This window comes from Epinephelus moara, chromosome 13, assembly GCF_006386435.1.
Source record: "Epinephelus moara isolate mb chromosome 13, YSFRI_EMoa_1.0, whole genome shotgun sequence".
In the NCBI taxonomy this organism is placed as follows: Eukaryota; Metazoa; Chordata; class Actinopteri; order Perciformes; family Serranidae; genus Epinephelus; species Epinephelus moara.
In genome coordinates, this window is record NC_065518.1 from 23,503,665 (window position 1) to 23,528,532 (window position 24,868).

The 24,868-nt window shown below is 46.3% G+C and overlaps 1 protein-coding gene across 5 annotated transcripts in view; it reads left to right on the plus strand.

Moving 5' to 3' along the window:
• bahcc1b (BAH domain and coiled-coil containing 1b) overlaps positions 1 to 24,868 on the plus strand; it is a 99,455-nt gene that overhangs the window by 67,242 nt on the left and 7,345 nt on the right. For 4 of the 5 annotated variants that reach the window (XM_050060678.1, XM_050060677.1, XM_050060676.1 and 1 more), the window contains exons 4-23: positions 590 to 700; positions 1,642 to 3,696; positions 4,101 to 4,212; positions 4,749 to 4,933; positions 5,668 to 5,808; positions 7,096 to 7,283; positions 8,121 to 8,490; positions 9,412 to 10,347; positions 13,347 to 13,513; positions 15,198 to 15,334; positions 15,617 to 15,721; positions 18,961 to 19,039; positions 19,184 to 19,370; positions 19,460 to 19,627; positions 20,656 to 20,829; positions 21,265 to 21,509; positions 23,456 to 23,621; positions 23,840 to 23,957; positions 24,521 to 24,596; positions 24,686 to 24,794. In XM_050060678.1, the coding sequence (XP_049916635.1) occupies positions 590 to 700; positions 1,642 to 3,696; positions 4,101 to 4,212; positions 4,749 to 4,933; positions 5,668 to 5,808; positions 7,096 to 7,283; positions 8,121 to 8,490; positions 9,412 to 10,347; positions 13,347 to 13,513; positions 15,198 to 15,334; positions 15,617 to 15,721; positions 18,961 to 19,039; positions 19,184 to 19,370; positions 19,460 to 19,627; positions 20,656 to 20,829; positions 21,265 to 21,509; positions 23,456 to 23,621; positions 23,840 to 23,957; positions 24,521 to 24,596; positions 24,686 to 24,794 (5,829 nt within the window). The remainder of the gene's footprint in view (positions 1 to 589; positions 701 to 1,641; positions 3,697 to 4,100; positions 4,213 to 4,748; positions 4,934 to 5,667; positions 5,809 to 7,095; positions 7,284 to 8,120; positions 8,491 to 9,411; positions 10,348 to 13,346; positions 13,514 to 15,197; positions 15,335 to 15,616; positions 15,722 to 18,960; positions 19,040 to 19,183; positions 19,371 to 19,459; positions 19,628 to 20,655; positions 20,830 to 21,264; positions 21,510 to 23,455; positions 23,622 to 23,839; positions 23,958 to 24,520; positions 24,597 to 24,685; positions 24,795 to 24,868) is intronic. The other variant, XM_050060680.1, reaches the window with a different exon arrangement.

Genomic DNA, 24,868 nt, shown 5'->3' on the forward strand with positions numbered 1-24,868 from the left:
CCCCCCCCCCCCCCCAATAACACCCCTCCCTCAACCACAACGACAACCCTGAACACATACACACCGACCCTCACCCATCCCTACATCCATCCGCCCCCACCAACACAAACCACCAAGACCTCCTCTATCGTGTGATGCAGTTCAACGTCCTTGAAGACAAGGAACAGAGTGGAACGACCATTCACCTCCCAGTGACCTCCTGGGAGGACTGTGTCTGTGTGTGTGTGTGTTTTAAGGAGGGGGGTTTTTGCGATGCTTCATACTATTTGTCTTGGGTTTGGGAAAAATGTGTTTTGTAGAAGAGCAAATTCCTTCCAGTTAAATGCTGCAAACACTTGGCAGTAGCTGTCTGCTGTGGTTTTTGTCACCACTTTGTCCACTGTAAATAATGTCAACTCATGTGGCGTGTTTGTGCAAAAGTGCATTTATGGTGAAAGTAGCACTAACTGGCCATATTTTTTGTCTGTGTTTTCCAAAATGGCCCCATTTCATGATAGATTGTAGAGATAAACTGTTTGTTTAGAGGGCTGCTGAATGTCAACGCTGCGGAGAGACATCAATTCTTTCTCCCTCTCCCTCCCTCTGACAGGGTACCCCAGCTATTCAGGAAGTCTTGCTTCTCCTTTCCTCCCCATGAGTCCCCTGGATCACCATAGCAACGGTCTCTACGGACAGCACCGCTTCTATGAAACTCAGAAAGGTGGGTGCTGGTGTGTGTGTGAATGTGACAGAGTGAAAAAATTGCTTTATATATACCTTCCCAAACTGCTTAATCAGCACTCACCCAGGAGTAACAGCAGCTGGTAACTGGGTCTAGTTTTACAGTCAGACAACTTTTCTTTCTTTTTTTTTCTCCACATATCTATTAACATATTTAATTTTAGAAAAATAATATGAAAAATAATGTTTTTAACCCACTTTGCAGCTAACATTTAGAGGGGAACCATTATGCTTTCCCTTATTTTCAGTCATACTGTATATATTGTGTTAAAATGTCGGATATTCATATAGACATGGCAAATGTTTCAAATAATGAGGTAAATGCAGTAAAATAATCCCTGTGAGCAAAAAGCTCAGGCTTCATACTCTGTTTCAAAATGTTTTTCTACCTTGGCTACAAGCTGATGTCAGACTTCTTTATATGTTCAGATACTCCAGGCATGCTGCTGCAAGTGTCTGCACTACATACACTGCTACATGTAGCTTCATGCTAACATTAGGGAAACATGTAATCTTGGTTGCTGAGGTTGTTAATTTCTCCACGATTTTGTTGTCATATTCCTGCTGGAACATGTCTGTTTGTGTTTGGAGGCTTTTATTGGTGAGTTTTAATGAGAGAAAGAGCCGCTTTACATAGTCATTCTTCAGTTGCACACACTGCTACATGTAGCTACATGCTAACATCATGGGAAACAGCACTGAGATCAGCGCTAAAATGGAACGTTACAGACTGAGGGTGAATACAGGAAAATTAAGTGTTTTATTTGTTTGTTTCTTTGATATTAAGGCATGTAAACATGTTCTAGTGGAAATATAACATACAAGTATGAACCTGAAAATAAGCACAATAGGTCATAGATTCTCTGTAGATTTCAACAAGCCTTCACCTTAAGTCATTTTAATTCCTCTCTTCTCTTCCAGATCACTTCTACCTGAGAGGCCTTCCTCCCCAGCCCCCTCTGCTCTCCACCAGTCACAGCCTTCCTCCGCTGTCCAGGACTGCCCCAGGCCACCCACTTGGCTCTTGCAGCCGAGAGACAGACAATGGGGGAGGAGGCGGGAAGAGCACCAAGGATGTGGGCGAGAAAGGAGTTTCATCTGTGTCAAAGACGAAGGAGCGATCAAGCAGCAAGGAGCGGCACCAGGAGGGCAAAGACAAACAGCATCAGCTTCATCATCACCATCCTCATCAGACAAACCCTGCCACCACTCCATCCGGTCACCACCACCAAGCCTACCCCCACCCTCACCACGCCCTCCTCCCTCAGCTCACACCACAGAGCAGGGAGGAGGACCACAGACACTCTCTGGAGCGACACAAGGAGTACAGAGACAGTGACTCAGGCAGTCAGGATATGAAACACATGAGTGCCTGTAAACTGTCCAGTAGTTCAGGAGCAGAGACTGGCTCTGGAGGAAAAGGGGGAGCACTGAGCAGCTGCAGCGGTGGTGGGGTGGGTAGACCTCCATCTGGAGGAGGCAGGCGGTGCTCCAAGGATGGAGCCATAAACGGGGAGATGAGGATCAGCGAATCCTCAGCTTCTTCTAATGAATGTATGAGAAGAGGTGCGGCTGCAGCAACAGCCATCTTGGCACCTCCAAACCCCCACTCTGTGGCCTCCTACTCCATGCCTCCTCCTCCCCCTCCGCCACCTCCTCCTCATGCTTTGCACATGGGCTCCACAGTGGCAGGAGGGTGGCTGCACCATGCACATCACCACCCTCATCCTGAGTTCTACTGTCCCCCAGCACCTCTTACACTGACGCCCTCCAAAGATCCAGCGTCCTCCCCTGGAGGGTCTGGCAGGGAGGCAAAAGTAACTGGCCCAACTTACGTGCCCTCAGTTGGGCCACTGGGAGACCTGGCAGCCACTGACTGCCGTGGAGCAGGAGGAGGTGGGAGAAAGTCAGATGACAAGAGTGGGGAAGGATCTTATGAAAGTCCCTCTCATCACCTTAGCCGACTAAGTAGTTGCCAAAAGAAGGACAAATCTCAGCCACATCAGCAGCAGCTGGGATACGGCAAGGCTGACAAACCTCCTGACTGGAGCCACCAGACGCAGCACTTCCACAAACCCAGCTCCAATGTGAGCTCTCAGTCTGAGCTGCGGTCCTGCAGCTTGGACAGGTCCTCAACCTTCAGAGATGTAGAGGTTGTGGACGATGTTTACCGGCCCTCACTCCCACTAGAGGCCCAAGGGACACACCCTGGTGCTGGACAGGGCACACCCAAGAATGGCACCGACACCAGCACTCCTCCCTTCAGGGACTGTTCACACTCAGGTCCTCATCCTGATGGGAGGATGGGGTCAGGGGCAACATCTCAGAGGGAGGGGCAAAAGGTTGCAAGGATACGGCACCAGCAGCACAGCAGTCATGGAGCAAGTACAGAAGAGAGGGGAAGAGACGGAGGTCAGATGGCACCTTCCTGGGGGGCTCGAGTGGGCTACCAAGAGGACCAGAGAAAAGCTTCCCATCATGCATCAGTTGGTAATGGTGAAGTAAGAGGGCTCAGCACCAGAGCTCCAAACAGTGACCACAACCAACCCCATTCTCAACCGCCTCCACCTCTATCCCGCTCCTCATCGCACAACACTGAGGGCGAGGGCAGTGCCATGAAGAACCTAATGAACTACAGCTCCCAGCAGCCTTTGCTGCTACCCCAGCGGGGCCCCTTTGGAGGTCTGGGCTGCCTCAAACAGGGTGGAGAGAGATCAGAAAAGTGCGACAGGGGAGGAGCTAAAAGCAACACCTCACCGCAAGACCCTCCCAAACAATCGCTTCCTCCTCGCCGAGGCTCCACTAACGAGGGAGAGAGAGGGGACAGAGGTGGAAAGGAGGCGGGGGAGGCAGGTGAGGGGGAGGTGCGTCAGCCTCCGGTGGGTATTGCGGTTGCGGTAGCCAGGCCTCCCCATCGTTCCCCAGACAACACCCCTGGACACAGCAGACAGGGCAGGGTGCTGCCCAGCATGAAAGGTCAGACATCATTACTGCGCTGAAAGTCAATTAATGCTATTTCTGTGCTGTAGGCTGCATTAAGGGAAAAATCCAAGATTAAATACTCGACAACAGCTACTGGTGGGGAGAAATTCATTGTAAAGGGGTATACAGATTCATGCATGAGCAGTGGTTGTCCTAGGAATTGTAGAACATTAGTTTTTGTAATGAAATATAGGGAGCATGTTGAGGGTTCAATTTCCTGCACGCAATAAACACCACAATATGACATAATGTGTATGAATATTTGCAGGTATGCTTTTTCCTTTGAAAATGTGAATAGAAGCATGCATGTTTAAAACAGTACTATTATTATCTAATGATATCTGTGAGGTATTAACAGGTATTATAAGCATGTTGCTCTGATCATATTTACAATTCAGGAGTGTCACGCCCTGTGTATCCACTCAGTCGGGAGGCAGAGGAGAGGAAGAGGATGACAGAAGAACAGATCAGCCTTCATCACTTGGACAGAGACAGAGAAATGATCATCAGGTACACTTAAGTTCACATAGACACACACATGCACTCGGTAGCATCTATTCATTTTTTCCTCTCATCTGATAAGCTACATTTCTTTTATTCTCTTGGCTTCTCTTTCCTAGTCTGAGGCTCTGGTTCCCTTTTCTCTCATCCCCTCACTCCATTTACTCTTCTCACCCTTTGATGTGGTATTTCTGTGCCCCCTCACTCTCTCCCTCTCTTCCCCTCTCTCTCCTTCTCTCTAAGATGAGATGTGGTGCATTAATGTTACGGGGACTAATACGGATGTCTCTGAAGTATCAGGCTCTTATTATGTAGTCATATTAAGGGAAGAAAACATATAATGAGAACTCATAGACCAGGCACAAGATGATGGCTGTTCCTGTTGCCGTCACATTTCCTTTTCTTGATGATTATAATGGTAGTAGTGGTAATGAAGATGACAAGGATGAAGATAATGATCATAATGATGGTGGTGATGATGATGGTGACAATAAGGGGGATAATCAAGATAATGACAAAGTTCACCCCGCCTAATGCCACAACAGGGAAAACAAGGATCGCGTGGAGTTCGCCAGGATCCACCCTTCCAGTAGTTGCCACGGTGACCTGACCTCTCACCTCTTGGTTCCCGGAGGGGCCAGTAGGTTAGGGGCGGACCCTGCTCACCCGGCTCACCACCACTGGATGCAAAGGACAGGAAGTCCCTCCCTCTGGATGGGGCATTCATATAGTGAGTAGAATGGGAGCAGCACATGATGTCTTTGCAGCCAGTGAGCACAGTTTTTCTTAATATGTACAACATGGTCCACACCTTTAATGCTCGTCATTTTAAGCTTAATTTGTTCTGTACTGTTTTGTTGAGATCATGTTAGTCAGTGTGGGTGGTATGTGGCAACCTTTTCAAAAGTCATCACTTGATTAAATGGGCGTTAATAGTGGATATCTTCCTCATAGCCATTTAATCAAGTGATAACATTGGATCAGGGGTCATGTGGGACATTCCTTGGATTTCATATTGATGAATGTTTGTCTTTGTTGTTCTTTCTTTTGTTCAACCATGGTGCCATTGTTGATAATAATGTTGAATCTAGAGGTCCAGAAGTTGTTTAGAACATTAAATGTAAAAACTTTAACTGAAAAGCTTTTGGTTGAATGGCAACTGCATCATATGAATGAGCCACAGAGATGAGCAAGCAAAATCAAACAAGTAGAGGAGAAGAAAAAACTTCAGGCACTCACACATATAGGAGCAGAGGCATTTTATCAAAACTCTTCATTACTACTTCAAGCTGAAGTTCCCTCTTTTCTGCATGTTTGAAGAGCCCTGGTGATTTTTTTTTTTGCTGGTTAAGTCAGTCTGAAGATTTACCCTCTAAGGAGCACACCACTATCTTTTTGGAGTAGTAAAATAAGTATTTAAATGTTGCCCTCATTTGACTGTGTTTTGTATTATCTTAATTCCAGGTCTGAGCCATGTGGGAATGGGCCCAGGCTTCCCGCCAGGTCTGCCCAGCCCTCTGCAGCCAGTCTTAGGGTCACTCACCCAAGACCCCAACTCCCCGCTGGTGGTTCTTCCTACAGAAACTGGGCCTCATCATCACCTTGGTACGCTAAGCACCCTTTTACACCAGCGCACACACATATACATCCAGCACAGCCCATATACATCGCTGTCTACCCGTACTTGCTGCCCCCTACTTCCTTCTTTCTCTCCATTTGTACCATCAGAGCCGCTGCCATTTCTCTCCCAGAGTTTTAGTATCATTGGCTAATCATAATATAATGCTCAACTAAGTCCCTCTGTCAGTGGGACTGTGTTTTATAGCTTCGTTAATGGGAGCAGCCATTCCATTGCCCCCCTCTGCATGTGCCCAGCGTTATGCAAACCATTTTAACTGGCGTTCATCTCTTTCGTAGTGGAGCACTGGACTCTGTGTGTGTGTGTGTGTGGATGGGTGTGTCTGTGTGTCTGTGTGTGTGTGTGTGTGTGTGTGTGTGTGTGTGTGTGTGTGTGTGAACATCTAAAGTTAGTTGTGTTCATGTCTGGAACAACATGAGACATTGCTCAGTGTTAGGGGTTGTGCTGTACATCTCAGCCTTTGCTACAGAGAGAAAAGAGTGTGTGTGCCTTTTGTGTGTGTGTGTGTGTGTGTGTCTGAATGTGTGTGTGTGTGTGTGTGTGTGTGTGTGTGCGCGCGCGTCAACGCTGCTTTGCAAACAGGCTGTGAAATTTAATTATCTCCCGCCTCCCTTGCCTCGCTCCGTGGGAGTTCCTGCAGAGAGGGGAAGTGCATCCACTGAACCCTTCCCCTGGGAAACATTAGCCCACTCAGGCTAATCTCACAGAACAAAGGTTCCCAGCGACAAGGCAGCCAAGGAGGGATGTGTTGTATGTGCGTGGGTGTGTGTGTATGTACGTGTGTGTGTGTGTGTATCTGAATTCATATGTGCCCAGGGTGGGGCTTTGAAGAAACTGTGTGTTTCCCTGAATAGAGAACCACCATCATTAGAAATAGAAAGAGTTAAAGAAGGTGAATGGAGGATGTGAAGCATGCATTCAGTGATTGTGTCTGAGGCTGACACACAGCTCACACAGGCCACAGTTTTTACATCTCTAGCTAAGGTGGTCGAGCTATTCTGCAATCCCACATATTCAAAAGAGCAATTCAAGAGTCCATTGACACAGTTTCTCTTTATGACTTCCCTGTGACGCTGCAGCCATGATAATATTTCTGTACCGATTGTTTTGCTTTGATTATATATTCAAAAACTTTGCCAATAGAAATGTCTTATTTTCCTCTCTTTTGGTACCAGTTCTATGATTCAAATCAAACAGTATGCTAAAGACTCTCATTTTCCTATCTGTCTCTTTCTCTCTCTTTCCTACACCAGACGTTCTGGAGCAGTCAGGTCTGTGGCCCCCTGTGTACGGAGGCAGAGGCCCTCCTTCTCACCTGCAGCATCATCCCGTCTACTCCCGCTCCTCATTCCTGCGGCAACAGGAGCTGTACGCCCTGCAGCATCAGCACCAGCAGCAGCAGCGAGCCATGGAGCACATGCAGCGTCACTCCTTAGGACAGGTAGGGATAGTAGTCACATCGTAGTCTAAACTTGTGAAATGCTGTTAACATATTGTGAAACTGTTTGCAAAAGAGAACTAGAAAGTGTGGAAATATTGTTAACTTGTGCAAGTTTAGTCCATCTTCCTCCTTTCAGTAGCCAGGACTAAGATGCAGCACTGCTAATCATTTGTTTGAAGATCTCTCAGCACATATTTCTCAACACTGAAAGAGAGGCATATGCAAAGTCACAGTCAGCAATAATTATTTGATCCAATGACTTCCTCTTTTTGTTGGCACTAAGGTTTCATTAATAAAGAGGCGTGGGTGTGATGCTTTTGCACTCTCACATTGTCATATTATCTGGCAATCAGTGTGGCTGAGATGGGGACTTCTTATTTTTTAAGGCTTTTCTGTCTTGGAAATATTTTGGTATTTCTGTTTGTGTCCTATTTATCTTGAGCAAACTGCTCCATCTCTTGCTTGAGATATAATGCAGTAGGAGAGATAGGGTATGGTAGGGTAGGTTTGTCCATGCCAGGCTACTGTAGAAACATGGCTGTGCATCTCCATGGACAAGGACCCTCTCCCTGTGTTGATATAAATGGCTCATTCTGAAGTAACAAAGACACACTTCTTTTTTTCAGGCTATTGTACACTGCAGAAAACATACTATATTATATTCTATTCTGCCTGTATATCCCCCCAAATACTACACACTGGACCTTTAATTTAAAAAAAAGATGGGTTGAATTGCTGTGGTTGAAATATTTTAATTAATATGAAAATGATGTATTTATACAAACATTTTGAGGATTATTCCATGAGCTACATTTTTCTTCCTCTCTGTTTCCATAGAGAAAAGCCGAGGAGCAAGCCATCACCATAGACGACTCTCCTCATGAATCCTCCGCATCCAGAACTCCCTCTTCGTCCACCACCTCCTCTCATGTGGCCAAACCCTTCTCCCATACCCCTCCTCCACCCAAGACGCCCACGCCATCTCCAGGGATGTGTCCCAGCAGCCGTCAGTCGCCTTGCTACCACTCCCCGTCCAGGCGACCGCACCCACCAAACCCGCTGACCCCTGCGCCGAGCCCGGCTGCAGCAGCGCCCCGCTCCCCGGCACTCAGCCCTGCTCCCTCGCACCTCTCTAAGGGGCTGGAGAGGGGCAGTGACAGAGGAGAGGGGCAGCCACCTCAGGACTACCCGCAATCCCTAGAGCCAGGTGAGTGTGGAGAAGTCTGTAGGATGGTTAATGAGCACAGTGTCTGAATTTAAAGAAGAACTCTGAGAGACAAAGACACAGAGATAGAGAGACGTAGTGTGAGAGAAAAAAAAAAGAGAGATGGAGGGTGCTGCTGCAGAAATGTAGCACGGGTCTTTGAAGCGTGGTATTCTTTTGATTTTGCAGAAATTGTTTGAAGCATGGCTGATCCCTTGCTCTGTGTGTCCTTGAGTGTGTGTGTGTGTGTGCAATTTTTTTCTGTGAAAGCTAAAGAGGGACAGCGGGCAGGTCAGCCATTAAGGTCAGAGAAAGCATATGGGCACTCAGTGTGTGTATGTGTGACCTGCCAGCGTGCATGCATGTGTGCGTCCGAGCTTGCACGTGTGTCATGAGAGGAAGGTCAGTGAAAATCTTCAGACAGGCCCTCCTTATCCTTCAGGGGTCCTTGAGAAGTACAGGCGGAAGGATACGCATTCATCTGGCTGTGTTGTCAGGGGGCGGAGGGATACCATCAATAATAAGAGCGCAGGGGTGACAGGGCCGGCGCTGCAATCACAGGAAAACGGCAGGGTGTCATCAATATCCCACATAGATCTATACACTCACTCACACACTCCCACACACACATACAGTACATATAATATACACCGCTGTGCACATACACACGCAAGCACACACTCCCTGTGTTTTCTGCACCCTGCTGTCAGTGTATTATGCCAACTGTAATCACGTGCTTCATCCTGTCTGCCTGAACAGAAAGGCAATGAATTTAAAAGGGAAAGGGCCTGACTTAAAGGCAATGGAGATTTTCTATTTTCTGTAGATGCCTGTAAATAAATTTTATGTGCAGTTTGTCAGACTGTGAAAACGGTTTTATGTCAGAAGACCTATTTGACCTTTGTGTTCTCCTCTGTCTTTCAGATCTGCCACCTGTTTACACCTACCCTCCGCTCACCATGGGTTACAAGGCCGGGCCCTCGCCTCCCGAAGCCCGACTGGCTGAGCAAGCCACGGTGGAGGCGGAGCCGGCAGAACCTGAATCCAAGTCCCTCCCACTTCCGTGCCACATCCAGCCTCTCACTGAAGAAGAGGAGAGGAGGGAAGAAGAGGATGGGAGAGACTGTGAAGCGGTGGAAGCCCAGAGTGGAGTTGCAGAGGAAGAGAAGGAAGAAAGGAGGGTGAAAGCAAAGGGATGCTCCGAGCCCGAGAGTGAGATTTCTGGATTGCCGCCATGCCCTTCCCCAACTCCAGTTCCAGATCCAGCCTGCGCGGCCACAGCCACAGGCAAAGCCCTAAAAGTAGAGCTCTCTCTGGGTTGCCTGGGCCAGAAGGCCGGCCTGGAGGAGCCTCAACTATCCAAAGAGCAGGAGGATGATAAGGAGCATGGAAAAGAGGACATGGAGGAGGATGAGGGGGAGAAAATGGGGCCTGAACCAACAGAATGTACTGACTCTGTATTTGGAGTGGAGGAGAAGGAGGAGGTGGAGGAGGATGGGGGCAAAGACGAAGAGAATGTAGAGGTGGTTGAGGAGGAGGAGGAGGAGGAGAAGGGGAGTGGGATAAGTCCAGGCGAGGATTCGGTAGAACTAAAGTTAAACTCTCCTGCTCCTTCCCCGTCCTCTGACCCCCTCCCTCCTGCAGCGAGCACAGCGGCTCAGCTCCAAGGGGCCTACATGTGGAGCCTAGAGCTCCTGATCGCTGCAACTTTGTGTGCCACCAGAGATGCCATGTATCCACCAGTACCTGCCGTCCAGGCCCCAAGCCCTCCACCACACCATGGTATGGAGATACTGGGAGAACTTGCGGAGCTGGAGATCCAGCAGAGGAGCAGAGAGAGCAGAGAGAAAGACACGGAGGGTGAGTTTGTGTTTCTTTTCTTCTGCTGTGGCTCTCCAACCTTACTTAACAGACTGACCTCTTTTTAAAACCTTTGAAAGTATATGAAACACTTGCAAAATGAAACCAAAAATGTGCTGATGTCCCTAATAATTAGGCGTTTTTAACACATCCTGTGTACAATTTACATCATCTTGTTGCAGTAAAAAGGACCAAAATGCCCTTGAAAATCAGATCAAGGAAAAAAGGAAAAAAAGTTACCTTACTTCTGTCTTGACTGCACAAACACACACACACAGTGAACTAAAAAGGGGGCCTGGCATACGTGTGCAACCCAGATGTGGCGACTCAACTCAACACACACACACATAGACACATACATTTACCACTAACTGTCCTGCTTCCTTCCTCAACTCGGACTCTCTGTTCTTACCCATAGACCATATTTTCCCCTTTGGGAAGGGTGTTTGTGTGTGTGTGTGTGTGTGTGTGTGTGTGTGTGTGTTTGGAGGGGACACAGAGATGGACAAACAAGCTGAGCTTCAGACACAAGCCAGGACACACACACACACACACATACACACACATGCTCTGCCCAGTGTGTCCCCCAGGCTCTGGCGTCTTGCTTTGCTAATTAGACCCTTTCCTTTAAAACACTTCTCCTGTAAGCGCTCCTATTTTCCTCTCGTCCCTCTGAGAGAAAGTGTTTTTATTTATGCCAGCATCTGTGTGCGTACGTCCGCCCGCATTTGTGTGCGTGCGTGCACGTGCACGGCTGTGTGTGTGTGTGTGTGTGTGTGTGTGTGTGTAAGCTGTTAAGTAATCCCAGATGAATCCCTGCTCTCCTCCATCAGAGTCTATGTGTCTCTCCACCAGGCTGCCTGCTCCCTGCCTGCGCCTCCTCCTCCTGCCTCTTTGTTATTTTTTCCCCCTCACCTGCCTCTTCTTTTTCTTTTTTTTTTATTAAACCAATGTAATCTTGTGTGTAAATCCTGCCTCTGCAAGCCTTGTCGACAGAATTAATAAGTGTAAAAATCATAAGTCGCTCTGCAGCTGTCTGTGCATGAGAACAGGCGTGTGTGTGTGTGTGTGTGTGTGTGTGTGTGTGTATGTGTGTGTGCATTTGTTTACATGTGCACGCACGTGCTTAGCATGTGTAATAGGTGTGAAATCAATAAGTCCTGTCGTGGCATGGAAAACGCTCTCCAAATTGCAACACATTTATTTAAAACCCGCTCCGTCCTCGCCGCATGGAATGTTATTAATACCGCTCGTGGCGTTTTTTGTCATCCTGAATGTGTTTGGGAGATGAAACCGATCCCAGACAGATGCATTTATGCCGCTCCTTGACGCGGAAGGATATCTCAGCCATTCACTGGAGATTGCAATTACAGATTAAGGAATCAAGAGATTCTTTCCCCTCCAGTATAAATTAGCACCATTACTTCTATTTACACATAGACAGAGAAGCTGTTTGTGTCATAGTCTCCTTTATTCCTTCATGTTTCCTTTATATTAAAATTTCAGCTCAATAAACTTCCTTAATGGCCTCTAATGACGCCTAGGCCCATATCAACTGTAATGGTTTTTAATTTTCCTCCACTGTTTTTGTTTTTCCCCTTGAAATCCCCTGTGCCGCCTCTTATTACACCCGTCACTCCCTTTAGGGACACAGTATGGTGTTATTACTGTGCAAAGATATGTGTGTGTTCGTGTGAGTGTGTGGTATACTGTGGGCGGAAGGTATCTATTGATTGTGGCCATCCTCCAGGATACTAAACTAGGCGTGGTGATGTCAGCGGTGATGTCATCCTGTCAGGGTAATCGGAGCGTGCCATTGGCTCAGAGGTCTGACAGATGAGATGGCATTGACCTCTGCGAGCCGGGACAGGACAAAGCCGCGTCTCTCTTCTCATTCCCGCTCGCTCTGTCTCTCCCTCTAAGGAGTTACCTGTCGTTCTCACATCCCGTCCGTTCCCGTCTCCTTTTTTTAAAAGATGAAGACTCCATCCTTCGTGCCTGCCCTCCTCTTTCTTCTCTGTTTACCGCATCTTGGTCTCCATCTCCTGCTCACACACACACACACACACACAGGTTTTAATAACGTCAGATGTCAGTGAATAGGCCTTGCAGCTCCAGTGCACAGAGTGATCCAGTAAAAACCTCTCCTCTCCTCTCCTCTCCTCTCCTCTCCTCTCCTCTCCTCTCCTCGAAAGGGGAAATTGGATTCTGTCCATGTCCATAATGAGGAGATGTAGGAGAATAAATAGATAGCTCAATAAACACTTTGCCTCTTATTGCTTCTCCTCCCCTTTACTCCCCGTCCCCTCCCTCCCTTCTTCTCTCTGCGTTGCACTCCTCCTCCTTTCCTCCTGCCCGCCGTTCTCCTTCTCTCCTACTCNAGGAGAATAAATAGATAGCTCAATAAACACTTTGCCTCTTATTGCTTCTCCTCCCCTTTACTCCCCATCCCCTCCCTCCCTTCTTCTCTCTGCGTTGCACTCCTCCTCCTCCTTTCCTCCTGCCCGCCGTTCTCCTTCTCTCCTACTCTCCCTCACACACTCGTGCCCATGTCTGCGCAGCTCAGCGAAAATGCTGTAGGTGCACGTGTGTGTTCAGAATGAGTGTGTTTTATTTGCATAGTTGTGTGTGTGTGTGTGTGTGTGTGTGTTTACATGTGTGTGTGGAGCGTCTCATGAATATTCTGTTTCATCTGCTGGTGCTGTGACAATGACAGAGTTAATGACAGTGACAGATGTAGAGATCGTTCTCTACCGCTCCCCCCTCGTGTATGTGTGTGTGTGTGTGTGTGTGTGTGTTTGCGTCGTTTGCGTGTGTACGATTAAGCAGGAACACCAGTGTACATCAAATAAACTACACAGCTAATATCATAAATATCACCACTTTTCAAGGCACGGTTTCATCGTTCCAGAAATAAATTCGCACAACATGTTTTATAACGCTGTGTCAGCCGCCATGTGATGTACCAATCTGAACCGCAACAATCCGTCTCCACGCAGGTGAGGACATGCTGACCTTTGACCTCCACAGTCTGGCGACGCTGGCGGCCGCCCGTGCCCTGGAGATGGGGGGAGGGGTTGTCGGTGGGGGGACGGACCAGCAGTGTCCAATAAGGAAGAGGCTCAACCTGCGCAGGAAGTGCAGCTGGACGCCTCGCCACGAGCCGGTGAGGCTTTGCTGAATGCATATTTTGTGTTTATGCATGCAAACATAAATCATTCATGCTGAAAATATGGGGAACTGTTGAACAATGGACACACATATATTTTCGTCTTTGCTTTAAAGAACTGTTAAAACCCAAACATGATACTTGTAGTAGGTTCTATTTTTTATATATATATATATATATATATATATATATATATATATATATATATATATATATATTAGGATTTTATCTGATGCTTTTATTCAAAGCAGCTGAAAGAAATTAGCCCAAAGCACATACTGGTTTCTACTGGTACATCAACCATTGTACATTTTGCTTGTGTGCACTGTTCATGGTGTCCGTTGCACGTTTCTTTTTCTCATCTCTCTTTTTTTGCACTGGACCTGAGATACCATACTGTACTAAAACAATTACCACCAAATGCTGCATGGCAATAATAATGAAGTTTTAAGTGTCCTTAGTGATCAAGGGTGGAGATTTTGTTTTAATATTGGTGGGGTGCACCTATGACACAAGGGGTTTGGGGGGCAAGAAAATTTTCAGCATCAAACACTTAATTTCCCGCATTCTGGTGATTTTTTTTATGCACCATTTTTTGTGCATCAGTTTATTGTTTAAATGTCTTTTATTTTGTCAAAGTAAAAGTCCTCCACACTTGTTCCGAATTTTGAGGTGGACATGTCCCCTGCAACCCCCCCAAAAAACTACACCTAAGTTAGTGGTGCAAATATGGACACTTTAAAATCATCCGTGCAAACACTGTAGTCAGACAAATATCATTACCTCTGTGGTAATGACATAACTGTTGTAGCTTTCAGGTGAAATGAGAAGTGATGTAATTTTTATGTGGTTGAATCTTGCAGTTTTGTGCTGAAATTAAAAGGTAAATATTTTAACAAAATGTGATTTTGAACTAGCAAGAAATATTTTTTACTGATTCCGTCAATTGTGAAATTGATGTGAGGCTATCACCACCTGATGCGTGGTGGAATAACACTTTTGTTGTCTTTAAATAGTCCCAGAAATAAATCCGGCTACAATAAATGATGATGTTTAGTTTTAAATTTAAAAATTCAATAAACAATAAAGTATAAATGAATCAGAATCAGAATCAAAAATTGCTAAGCAACTTTACACTTACAGTGAATATTTTGAATATTTTAAATTATCTAAATTTAAACAGTGCAAAAACTACAAAGACCAAATGTAAAATTAAATGTACAAATAATTACAGTAGAATATTAAAAAAATATGGTGATATGTAAAAGACTATGTAAATATTTAAAGGTATTAAAGTGACACAGTTGTGCAGGGATGTGCAAATTTTGTCCAGCGGGTGTAAAAGTTCACAGTATAATAGGTGCAGAAATAACCTTTAAATCATTTAAAGGTTCTCTTTACTTTTGTTGATGCTGGTTACCTATATTGTTACCTATATTTTTACATGCAGCATTAGGCCGATCTCCCAGAAATCCTTGCTTTTAAACGTAAATGGTTGACACAGATCAACTGTTGTAGTGACCAAACTTCTAGTTACAGGAAAAATCCATCCAATTGTCGAGCTGCCCAAACATATCCAGTGACTGTTGAACTCAGTTTGTGTTCAGCATTGAAATTCCCCTGCTTTGTGTGTGACTGTGTGTGCATGTATGTGTATCCATGTGTGTGCGGTGTGTGTCAGGTGTGCCCAGTGAAGGGCTCCATGGAGACGATGGGAGGGGAGGAGCTGGCCATGCGTGTCCAGCTGGCTGAGCTACAGCGCCGCTACAAAGAGAAACAGAGAGAACTGGCCAAGCTACAGAGGAAACACGACCACCAGTGAGCAGACAACACACACACGTGCACACACACACACACACACACACACACACGTTTCTTTTTGTCTCGATTGAGTCGTGCGTTCCAACATTCACAATTCTGCTGTCATGCTGCATCCTCCTGATTTATCAGGACTTGCTGCCTGCTCATACCTAATGCAGTTTGACCTGTAGCCGATACAAGTTTCCTCCTGATTTCTCCTGCTGTCCGGACTGCATCTTTGATCTCTCTCCCTCTCTCTCCTCCTCCTCCTCCTCCTCCTTCTTGTCTTCTTCTCTGCAGGAAAGAGGAGACGTCTCGTAGCCCTGCCCGCCGGGGGCCTGGTCGCCCCCGCAAGCGCAAGTCCACCCCCGGCCCAGCTGCTGCGGAGAGCTCCAAGAGACTCAGGTCAGTCCTCTGATATTGCGTCAGTATAATCAGTGTGATTGGCAAGCCCAGCTCATTCATCCTGATTTCTGTTTGTGTTTTTAGTGAAAGGCACAGTTGATTTTCAAGTTCTTCTTCAGCTGAAATGATTCAAATGCTCTATAGCTGATGATTTGCTTGATTGGGCACTGGAAGGAGCTGCTCACACACTCATGCGTGCGCACACATATACACACCACAGACACACACAATGGGTTATGTGATGGGAGCTGTAAGTTGGGTGTGATTTTGAAATGAGAGAAGGTAATGGAGATGAGGCCTTCATTAATCATCATTAATCACTTTTAATCATATTTATCACTTGCATTGATTATGTCCTGATTCCCTGTGCACCTCGAGCATACATTAATACAGCCGGACAAAGTCCTGATGTACAGTTATTACAGTGATAAACGACTCAACACCGCACCCACCCGCTGCGACACACACAACCACACATTATTTAACACCTTCAACGTGCGCGCTTTCGTTCTGACGCATTCGCACAAGCCAGACACACACACACTCACACACAGCCAGTGTTCAACACTCATAATGATAAATGTGTTTTCTCATGCTGCCCCACCTCTGTTAGCATGTGCACCCCTCGCCTTGATAAAATGATTAGAGAAACTCAGGGTTTGTCACGGTTACCATGATTAGAAAGCGCTAATGAAAATGACAATGAAAGGCTTTAGTCATACATGCTGGTGCAACACACACACACACGCACACACACTCAGAACTTGTTTAATTAGTAGCGCTGGTCGCTACGTGCCTGAGCAGCGTTTCTGTTGTTATTAACAAGCGATGTATCATTTGTTTGCGCTTTCATCTTCTCGAGAGAGTTGTGGGTTGAAATGAAACAGCGAGAGAGTGAGACATAGAGATGAGTAGTAACGTTTCCAAACATGGCAGACGGTCCCTCTTGATCGGCACTATATGACCAAAAGTATGTGGACACCTGAGCGTCTATGTGTGATCGTTGAAGATGTCATTCCAAAACCAATGGCATTATTATACTTCTAAAAACGTATCCATTTCGTTGGGTCGGCTTTTCATCAATAACCTGGCTGTATGAATTTGCTCCCATTCTGCTACAGGAGCATTAGTGAGATAGGCCACTGCTGTCGGACAGTAAAGGCCGGGGTAGGCCTGAAACAAACTAATCACATCTTAGGAAAAAAGTCACACTTGAAAGCTGGGTGAAAAGCCTGCCATCATAGAAAAGGCCAAGACACAACAATCGGTCAAACAGGAAAAACATCACACACTCCTTAAAGGTGTTCAAGGAGAGACTGTACACACTAAAAGTGATGAAAATAGTCAACACACTCTCACTCCCAACTCAAATACCGATGCTTGGTCAGTGGCCCTACATGATAAACTATGATGCTGTAAGCACCCCTTCAACATCATTTTTGGACGCTCAGGGACGGCGTGTCAATTTATGCTCATGACATGCTTTGTCTTTTCAAAATAAACCTCCATTTTTACAGGAAATGTACAATGCATACAGTCTTTTCAAAAATAAACCTAGGACGAAGGCAAAAGAAAAACGGTGGTCTTCAGATTTTGCCAATAAAACCACAACATATGTCACATATGTCATGTAGTATACGTTCCCAGCCTTGTATGCTACACTTATAGCACACTATGTTGTTGTTAAAATACTTAGATTGACTTCTGGTTTCACACGGGAAACGAACAGCGGTCTCCCAGTTGATTGTTTGACCCATCCATCTTGCCTCCCACCTGCCCTATGCGTACTTTCTTGCTCTTTACACCACAGCAGTTGCTTGAAGCGTCAAAAAAGGACACTTGTGTGTGCCACTAAAGGGTGCCTCTGTGCGTCGATATCTCACGCCAAAGGCTACTGACTAAGCGTCAGTGTTTGACAAGTCGGGAGTGAGATTAGGTTGCAATAGTCATGTGAAAAATTGAAAAAGAGAGCTTGAGAGAAAAGTTTAAACCCCACTCACTGTCTCTGCTCTGCTCATCTGGCCGTGCAAAGTGGGCTTGACTGTTGGATTGTCTTTTTGGAAAGTTACAAAAAATGTTCGATGTAGCCCTTGCAATTCTGGCACCTGAAAGGTGTGTGTGTGTTTGGAGGGGGGGTTGGTTTCAGCTGCTGTTCAATGATCTGAAAAGCACTGCGTTTAAAGCATACTGACGCCTTGAGGCTTGACTGACATTTGGCATTCCAGTCCATCCCAAAGGTGTCGATGGAGCCGGGGTCGGGGCTCTGTGTAGGCCAGACAGGTTCTTCAACAACAACAGAATTTGGAAAATTAGCCCTTTATGTACCTGGCCTCACTAAACTGTTGCCAAGTGTGCACCATTGGTGAGCATGTGACATGTGGTGAACTTTAGGGCTTAGAAGTTCAGAGGGGTCAGAGGTGAACAAAGGCTGGGTGGGGGTTGCAACAGACAGATGTGGTTCTGGATGGAAAGGAGGATAGATAGATACCGCTCTGTCTTTTCCTTTGCTTTCTCTTCTCCTCTCCTCTCCTCTCCTCTCCTCTCCTCTCCCGGGAGCGGAGATGCTGAGAGCCAAACCTTCCCTCTGTGGGAATATAGGATTCACCTGCCTCAGACACCAGCTGCTAACAGAGTGTGTGAGCTGTGTGTGTGAGTGTGTGTGCTGGCTGCCTGTGGTGTGAGAGAGCATGCATACAATGAAGGAATGACAGAGAGAGAGAGAGGGAGAGAGAGAGGGAGGGAGGAGTAGTGTTCAATAGAGGTTAGTGTTTATCGATCGAGCCCTGAAGCTCCGGTCAACGGACAGACTCCCCCGAGACTGCTTCATCTCTCTCTCTCTGTCTCTTTCCCTTCCCCCTCAACCATTCTCCTCCTCCTCTCTGTCTCTCCGTCTCTTCTCCACTCTCCTTCACACCAGATAATTCTTACCCTTTCATGTGGTGATTCAGCAGAGTTTCATATTCACACGGCCGCTGAATATTTCTGTGTTTGCCGTCAATCTGCGCAGACGGTCGGTCTCTTACCTCATCAAAGTTATGAGACAGAGAGGAAGAGTGGGGAGAGAGTGAGACAATGAATGAACCCAGTGGAGAGGGAGGCGAAACTAGAAAGAGGAGAGCAGAGAGGCTGAAGCATCCATGAAAGGAAAGAAATGTGTGATCAGATTGGTTCTGTGATCTGTTTTATATATGATAAATTCTCATTGAAGTACGTCTGTGTCGCATCTTTATGTTTTCCAGAGCGGGGCTGACTTTACTGGAGGAAAAAGCCAGGAAGAAAATGTCCAATCATGGCTTCAACAGCCTAAGCTCCGCACAGGTCTGTCTCTCTGGGGTTCCTTCTGGTTCATCCACACACACTGACAACCACTTCCTGCTGCTAATGTTTTTTTTTTCTTTCCTGGATATTTCAATTAGCGGAAAGAAATGAGTCAATAATTAGCTTTCCACTCCCGGTCCGCAGATGAAAGCTCGTTGTAAGCACAGAGGTCGACCGAGCGCCCTGAGCTCCAGGCTGGCCAGGCGGGTGACCCAGCTGAAGCAGAAGGCTGCGGCCCAGCGTGGTGCACCATCGGCAAGCATGCTGCACTGCAGAGGGACTCCTGGTGGGGAAGATGCCTCCAAGAGTCACTGCAGACAAGGAAGAAAAGGTGGGTACAGAGGGAGCATATATGCACAGGCACTTCTCTATTAAGCAGCACCCTAAAACTAAATCCCCCTCCTGTTGTTGATCTGTCAGACCTGCAGCAGGACTGGGCAGCTGGTCAGACTGCAAAGAGGAAGAGGGGTCGAAAGCCCAAAGTGTTGATGGGCGTCAACGCAAGCAGAGCTCACCACAAGGACGATCAAGGCTCCAAAAAGCAGGAAGTTAAGGAAGAGAAGAGTGACAGTGAGAGCTCAGAGCACGGTGAGTTAAACTACAGGTCGCACACAAGTATGTAGTCATGTCAACCAGCAGAGTTCACAGGCTGTTACACACATGAGTCAAATAGTGCTGATTTGGCTGATGGCTCAAAGAACATCAACCAGACATCGAGAGATTTCGCGATGAGAGTGCATCTGTGAGTGTGTGCACGTTAAGCGTCTGAGAGTGAGATGTCTGCCGTCATCAGGGGGCTCTCCTCTCACTTCCCGGCTCGTCTGTCACACCGTTAAAACCGTTAACGACTTGCCACAGGCATGCAACACAGCCACCCCTGCCCTCAACACCGCACAGTAACGTGAGCCCGCTCTGGCTCCGTTCAGAATCTCACACCCCGGGTTCCTCCCCACTCTTCTTCACCTCCCCAACCTTGTGAAAATGTCCTCCTCGGAGGCTTGAGATGAGGAGAAACAATGACACTCATCCTAATTTTTAAATGAATGCATCACAAGAGAGGACGATCTGATGTGAAAACTTCAGGAAAATCTGACTGACCTCATGGCCTTGACGCCATGGAGAAGCAGTGGTTGGATGTGTGTGTGGTGTGTGTATGTGTGTGTGACTGAGGCAAAGTGTTGACGAGAACGCCATGTAAGTGACAAGTGTGTCAGAGATGTGTCGACACCCGACACGACCCCCGCAGTCAGCGACACACAGCTGCCAATAACAATCTGTGTGTGAGTGTGCGCTGCATATATGCATGTGTGTCAACATTTGCTTCCTGTAACTGCAGTTGAGGAACAAGCTGCATAATAATAGAGTTAATATGTCCCAAAACCCTCAAAGAAAAGTTCGATCAAGCACGTATCGGCAACATTTCTCATCCAACTTTTGTATTCACGACTACAGAAGTTGGCCACAGCCTTGTGAACTGAAGTGTGGATGCTAAAGGAATATTGAAAGCTTGCTGTCAATACATCTCATCAAGCAAGTCCCTGGCCTTAGTTAACAGTGTTTACATTTAGATCACTTGGAGCTTTCCGACTGATCATATCGATGTTGTGATTCCACAGAGGAGGAGGAGGAGGAGGGCAGCTACGACAGCGAAGATGGAGCCGGTGACACCAAGATTAGCTCATCCTCTAAAGAAGCTCCTGCAAACCCTGCTGGGATCGTGCCTTTTTCATCGCAGTCCTCCAAGCTCCAAGCGAACCAGAAAGCCAGGAGTAAGAGACCAGGGCCTCCCGGTGAGACCTTTCTACATGTCTTTACAACTTTATGACTTTGTAACTTTGTGACTTTTAGTTTTTTTTGACTTGAAGTGAAGGATAACATACATTTCATAGGGTTTAGAGAAATCTACGTTAGTTTTAGTTTTGAAATGCTTTAAAATGTACAAGGATAAACTTGCAGCTAAACACTAACAGGGTATTATGGATGGTCTGTGTGCAACTATGGTTTTTTTTTTACAATCTAACTAGGGTTTTGAAAGAAATATTGACGTTAGTGATGTTGATATGATGCAAAGCAATTGTCTTTGTTCATGAAATCATCCAGAACAATCTAATATAGCTCAGAAAATTGTGTCAGTGCTATGACTGTATCTATTCTAATATTAGATATTGACATTTTTGCAATGTATCTGTCAGCTCTAATTTCCATGATGTCCCCTTCACCCTCAGGCACTGGGAGCATGCCCGGCGTAGATCAGAGGAGAGCGCCCAGAAGGCCGAGCCTCGCCAACACAGACAGGGCACATCCAGACCACCAGGGGACCAAAAGAGCGTCTCTGCCAAGCTGGGGTGCACCATCAGTGGGCTGCAGTTTTGGTGACGGCCGGGGGAACCATGGAAGTCTGACGGAAGCAAACAGGGCGAGCAAGGAAACCATGAGGAAGAGCTCATCAGGACAGGTCATTCTGGGAAAGGTGAGGACCAGTGTTGGGTGGCGGCTTGTAACTTTACAGTGACACAGCAATATTTCACCTTTGCCAGTGACAGCTATTCAACCAAGTAAATTACTCCCTGACAGCAGTGATTTATGACACCTCTCTGTCATATTTACATGCTCAAAACTGCCATCTGTATCTTGCATTTCCCTCCTCAGCTGCGTCATGTGTGCACTTCTTTGTACATGATCAGGGGAAGTAGATAGCGAGTGTTGTTGTGCAGTATACCTGTTGGTCATGTTTATCAGTTGCTCCTGTAATCCAGGAGGTCACAAAACATATTCTGCCAGCTGGAGCTAAATCAAAAAGAAAATCAACAATATTTGGAGTTAATATCACGGGCAGGAGGCCGTACAACTAAATGCTCCCCTAAAGTTCAGCATCCATTTAAGGGCGACAGAATCTGTGGGCTTTGCTGGCATATTTGTTCAGTCACACCGAACTGCATGGGAAAAAAAACTGAGACGGGAAAGGTGAGACGCAGTTGCCAATTTTAGAGGTGTGACAGAAAGGTTACATAATGAGTATCACAATAAATTACCGCTGTCACTGAGTTGTAAGGAACGTAATTACGTACATTACTCTTGAAATGAGTAAACGAGCAAAAAAGGGACATGCTGTGTTTTTTTATGTGCCGAACCTGACGGTGTTTCAGGCGGACTGGGAATGTGAGAGAAAGAAAGGTGACTAACAAAAGGTCACGCCCTTTGGCCTTCTGATGCATGCAGGTAAAGGCTGAGAACGAGAGGTAGGAGGAATTTTGAAAAGCCCTCGCCTCAAGTTCAATCCTTCCTTAAAAGTGAGCCACACCCTGTCAGGAGGTTTGGAAATCCTGTAAATTACAAGTGACACAATCTGCCAATAACCTTGACTCCCTCACGGGGAGACGCGTCGCATCAGCGGTAAATCAGTGACTTTGTCAAATATACCATTTGCTTGTGTCGTAGGTGTGAGTTTGCATACCGGCCTGTTGTGCCAACACACCTCTGGCCCCGCTGTCTTCGTGCAAGCAGCCACTGGCGAGACACCCACATTCATTTTAATGAGAGATGCCCCGAGGTTGCCTTAGTCTTTGACTCATAGTGAGGGAATGTCCAAAAACACATAACTCCAAACCAAACAGTAAGGTATAAAGATAATCATTGGCCATAACCCTTACACACCCATGCATGCCTACACACACACACACACACCACTAGCACTAAAGAGAAATAATCACCCATGCCCTCTGGTGACGAAACTTCTGTCACTAAAATATATGGTCTCCTGATGTGGAAAACTCCAAGAGACAACACGCACGCACGAACGAACACACAAACACACATTAACACACATTAACACACATTAACACACACACACACACACACACCATCTCTCATGTGTTATATTATGGTCTTTTCTTTGGAAAGCCTAAATACAAGCAGGAACCTGTTGGATGAGCTGACTTTCCATCATCAGTCATCAGTCATCTTTGGATAGACTAGCCTAAACCGGTTTGGAGATGGATAGTATCTTGTGTGTGTGTGTGTGTGTGTGTGTGTCTGATAGTGAGAATTTAAATTAGGGTTCAAGCTTTTATATTAGAAGGCGTCCACACTGCTGAAGTGTCCTTGAGCAATGCGCTGAAGTCCCACCAGTTCAAGAGCTGCCGTTATTACTGACTGTGACCTCTTGACCTTTGAGTGAACACTGGTGGTGTGTAAAAAAAAAAACATTCTGCAGACTTAATTGAAGTATCACATTACAAGAGGCGTTGGTGTCTGCGGTTGCTTTTCACTGACGAATTCACCACATCAGCCACATCAGAGTCACTTCAGTCACCTGCAGATCCTGTTTATACTGCAGATGTATTTTGGCATAGTGTGATGAAGTGATACAATATCCTGCTTTACGCTCACTGATGTCACATCCTGTTTCCTGTCCAGGCCAAAGGCCACGCAGTGAGCCGACTCCTGCAGAGCTTTGCAGCCGACGACGGCTTTCGGTTGGATGAGGAAAGCAGCTTCTCTGAGGGGGAGGAGGAGGAAGAGGAGGCGGAGGAGGAGATGAAGTTGACCCACCTCCCTCCCAACATGCCTTGCAGAATACCCGGTAGGCAGTGACACATCATATATAATTACGCACACACATGCAGGTTTTAAAAGCATGTTGGATCCATTTCACACATTCATACACACCTCTTTCTCTGCCTTTTTTGTCCCTCCTTTCCACTTCACATAGCAATTATTCAACACACTCACAAATTATCTATATCTCACCCCTTTATCTTCTCCATCCATCCATCTTTCTGCCACGCCCTCCCTCCACAGCCCTGCCAAACTGTGTGTTGAGTAAAGAGATGTTGGTGGACGGGCTGAAGATCCTGATCTCCAAGGAGGACGAGCTGCTGTACGCTGCCTGCGTTCAAACTCTGGACCTGCCTGACATGTAAGCCCCCTCTTCCCTGCTGTCTCACTACAGATACAAACCACCTTCTCTAAAAACACTCCTTCATGAAATAAAACATCAACCTTCCAGGGAAAAGAGCACAGTGACTATTTCACACAGCTACTGCCGTATATGACCATTGTTTTTTTTCCGTCTTCTATTGATCCCAATACGAGGAGCATCAAAATCTGGGTGGATAACCGCCTCAGCTTAACGATTTCCTGGGGGAAACCCTGGAGTTAAGTACTAAAAAGACATATTGCAACAAGAGTCTTCTCTGATTTACAAAAGAGTTGAAACGTTAGCTTAGTTAAATGCCTGACAGCTGTGTGAATCTTGACAAACAAGAAGTCTAGACAACTACAAAAGCCAAGACACACAGCAGTGGCGGCCAACACAGCTGCCAGTGAAAAACCTGGGCACTCATGACAAAAACCCTTTTTGAAAAAGACAACCTTGAAATCTAACAGTGGAAATTGTGCTAAAATTATACCTTACAAATTAAAATAACATTTTGACAAATTTTATTTTTAAATCATTTTCCTTTCCTTTTTTTTTCTTAGATTCAGTGTTGTCATCGAAGGAGAAAGAGGGAATCGCCCCCGTATTTACTCGTTGGAGCAACTACTTCAGGAAGCTGTGAGTTTAAGTCACCATAGCATCTTTAACATAGTAGCTTTAACTGAAACTCCACATATGTTACACACATAATTTTGTGATTTTTCCAGGTGTTAGATGTGCGGCCCCAGAATGAGGCCATCCTGACTGCAGGGACGCGAGTTTGTGCCTACTGGAGCGAGCGTTCTCGCTGTCTTTACCCCGGATACGTCCACCGAGGTGAGCAAGATGCACCTATAACATCAATACTGCAGATATGCACTATTACGTCCCCGGCAACTCATGTTCAACGT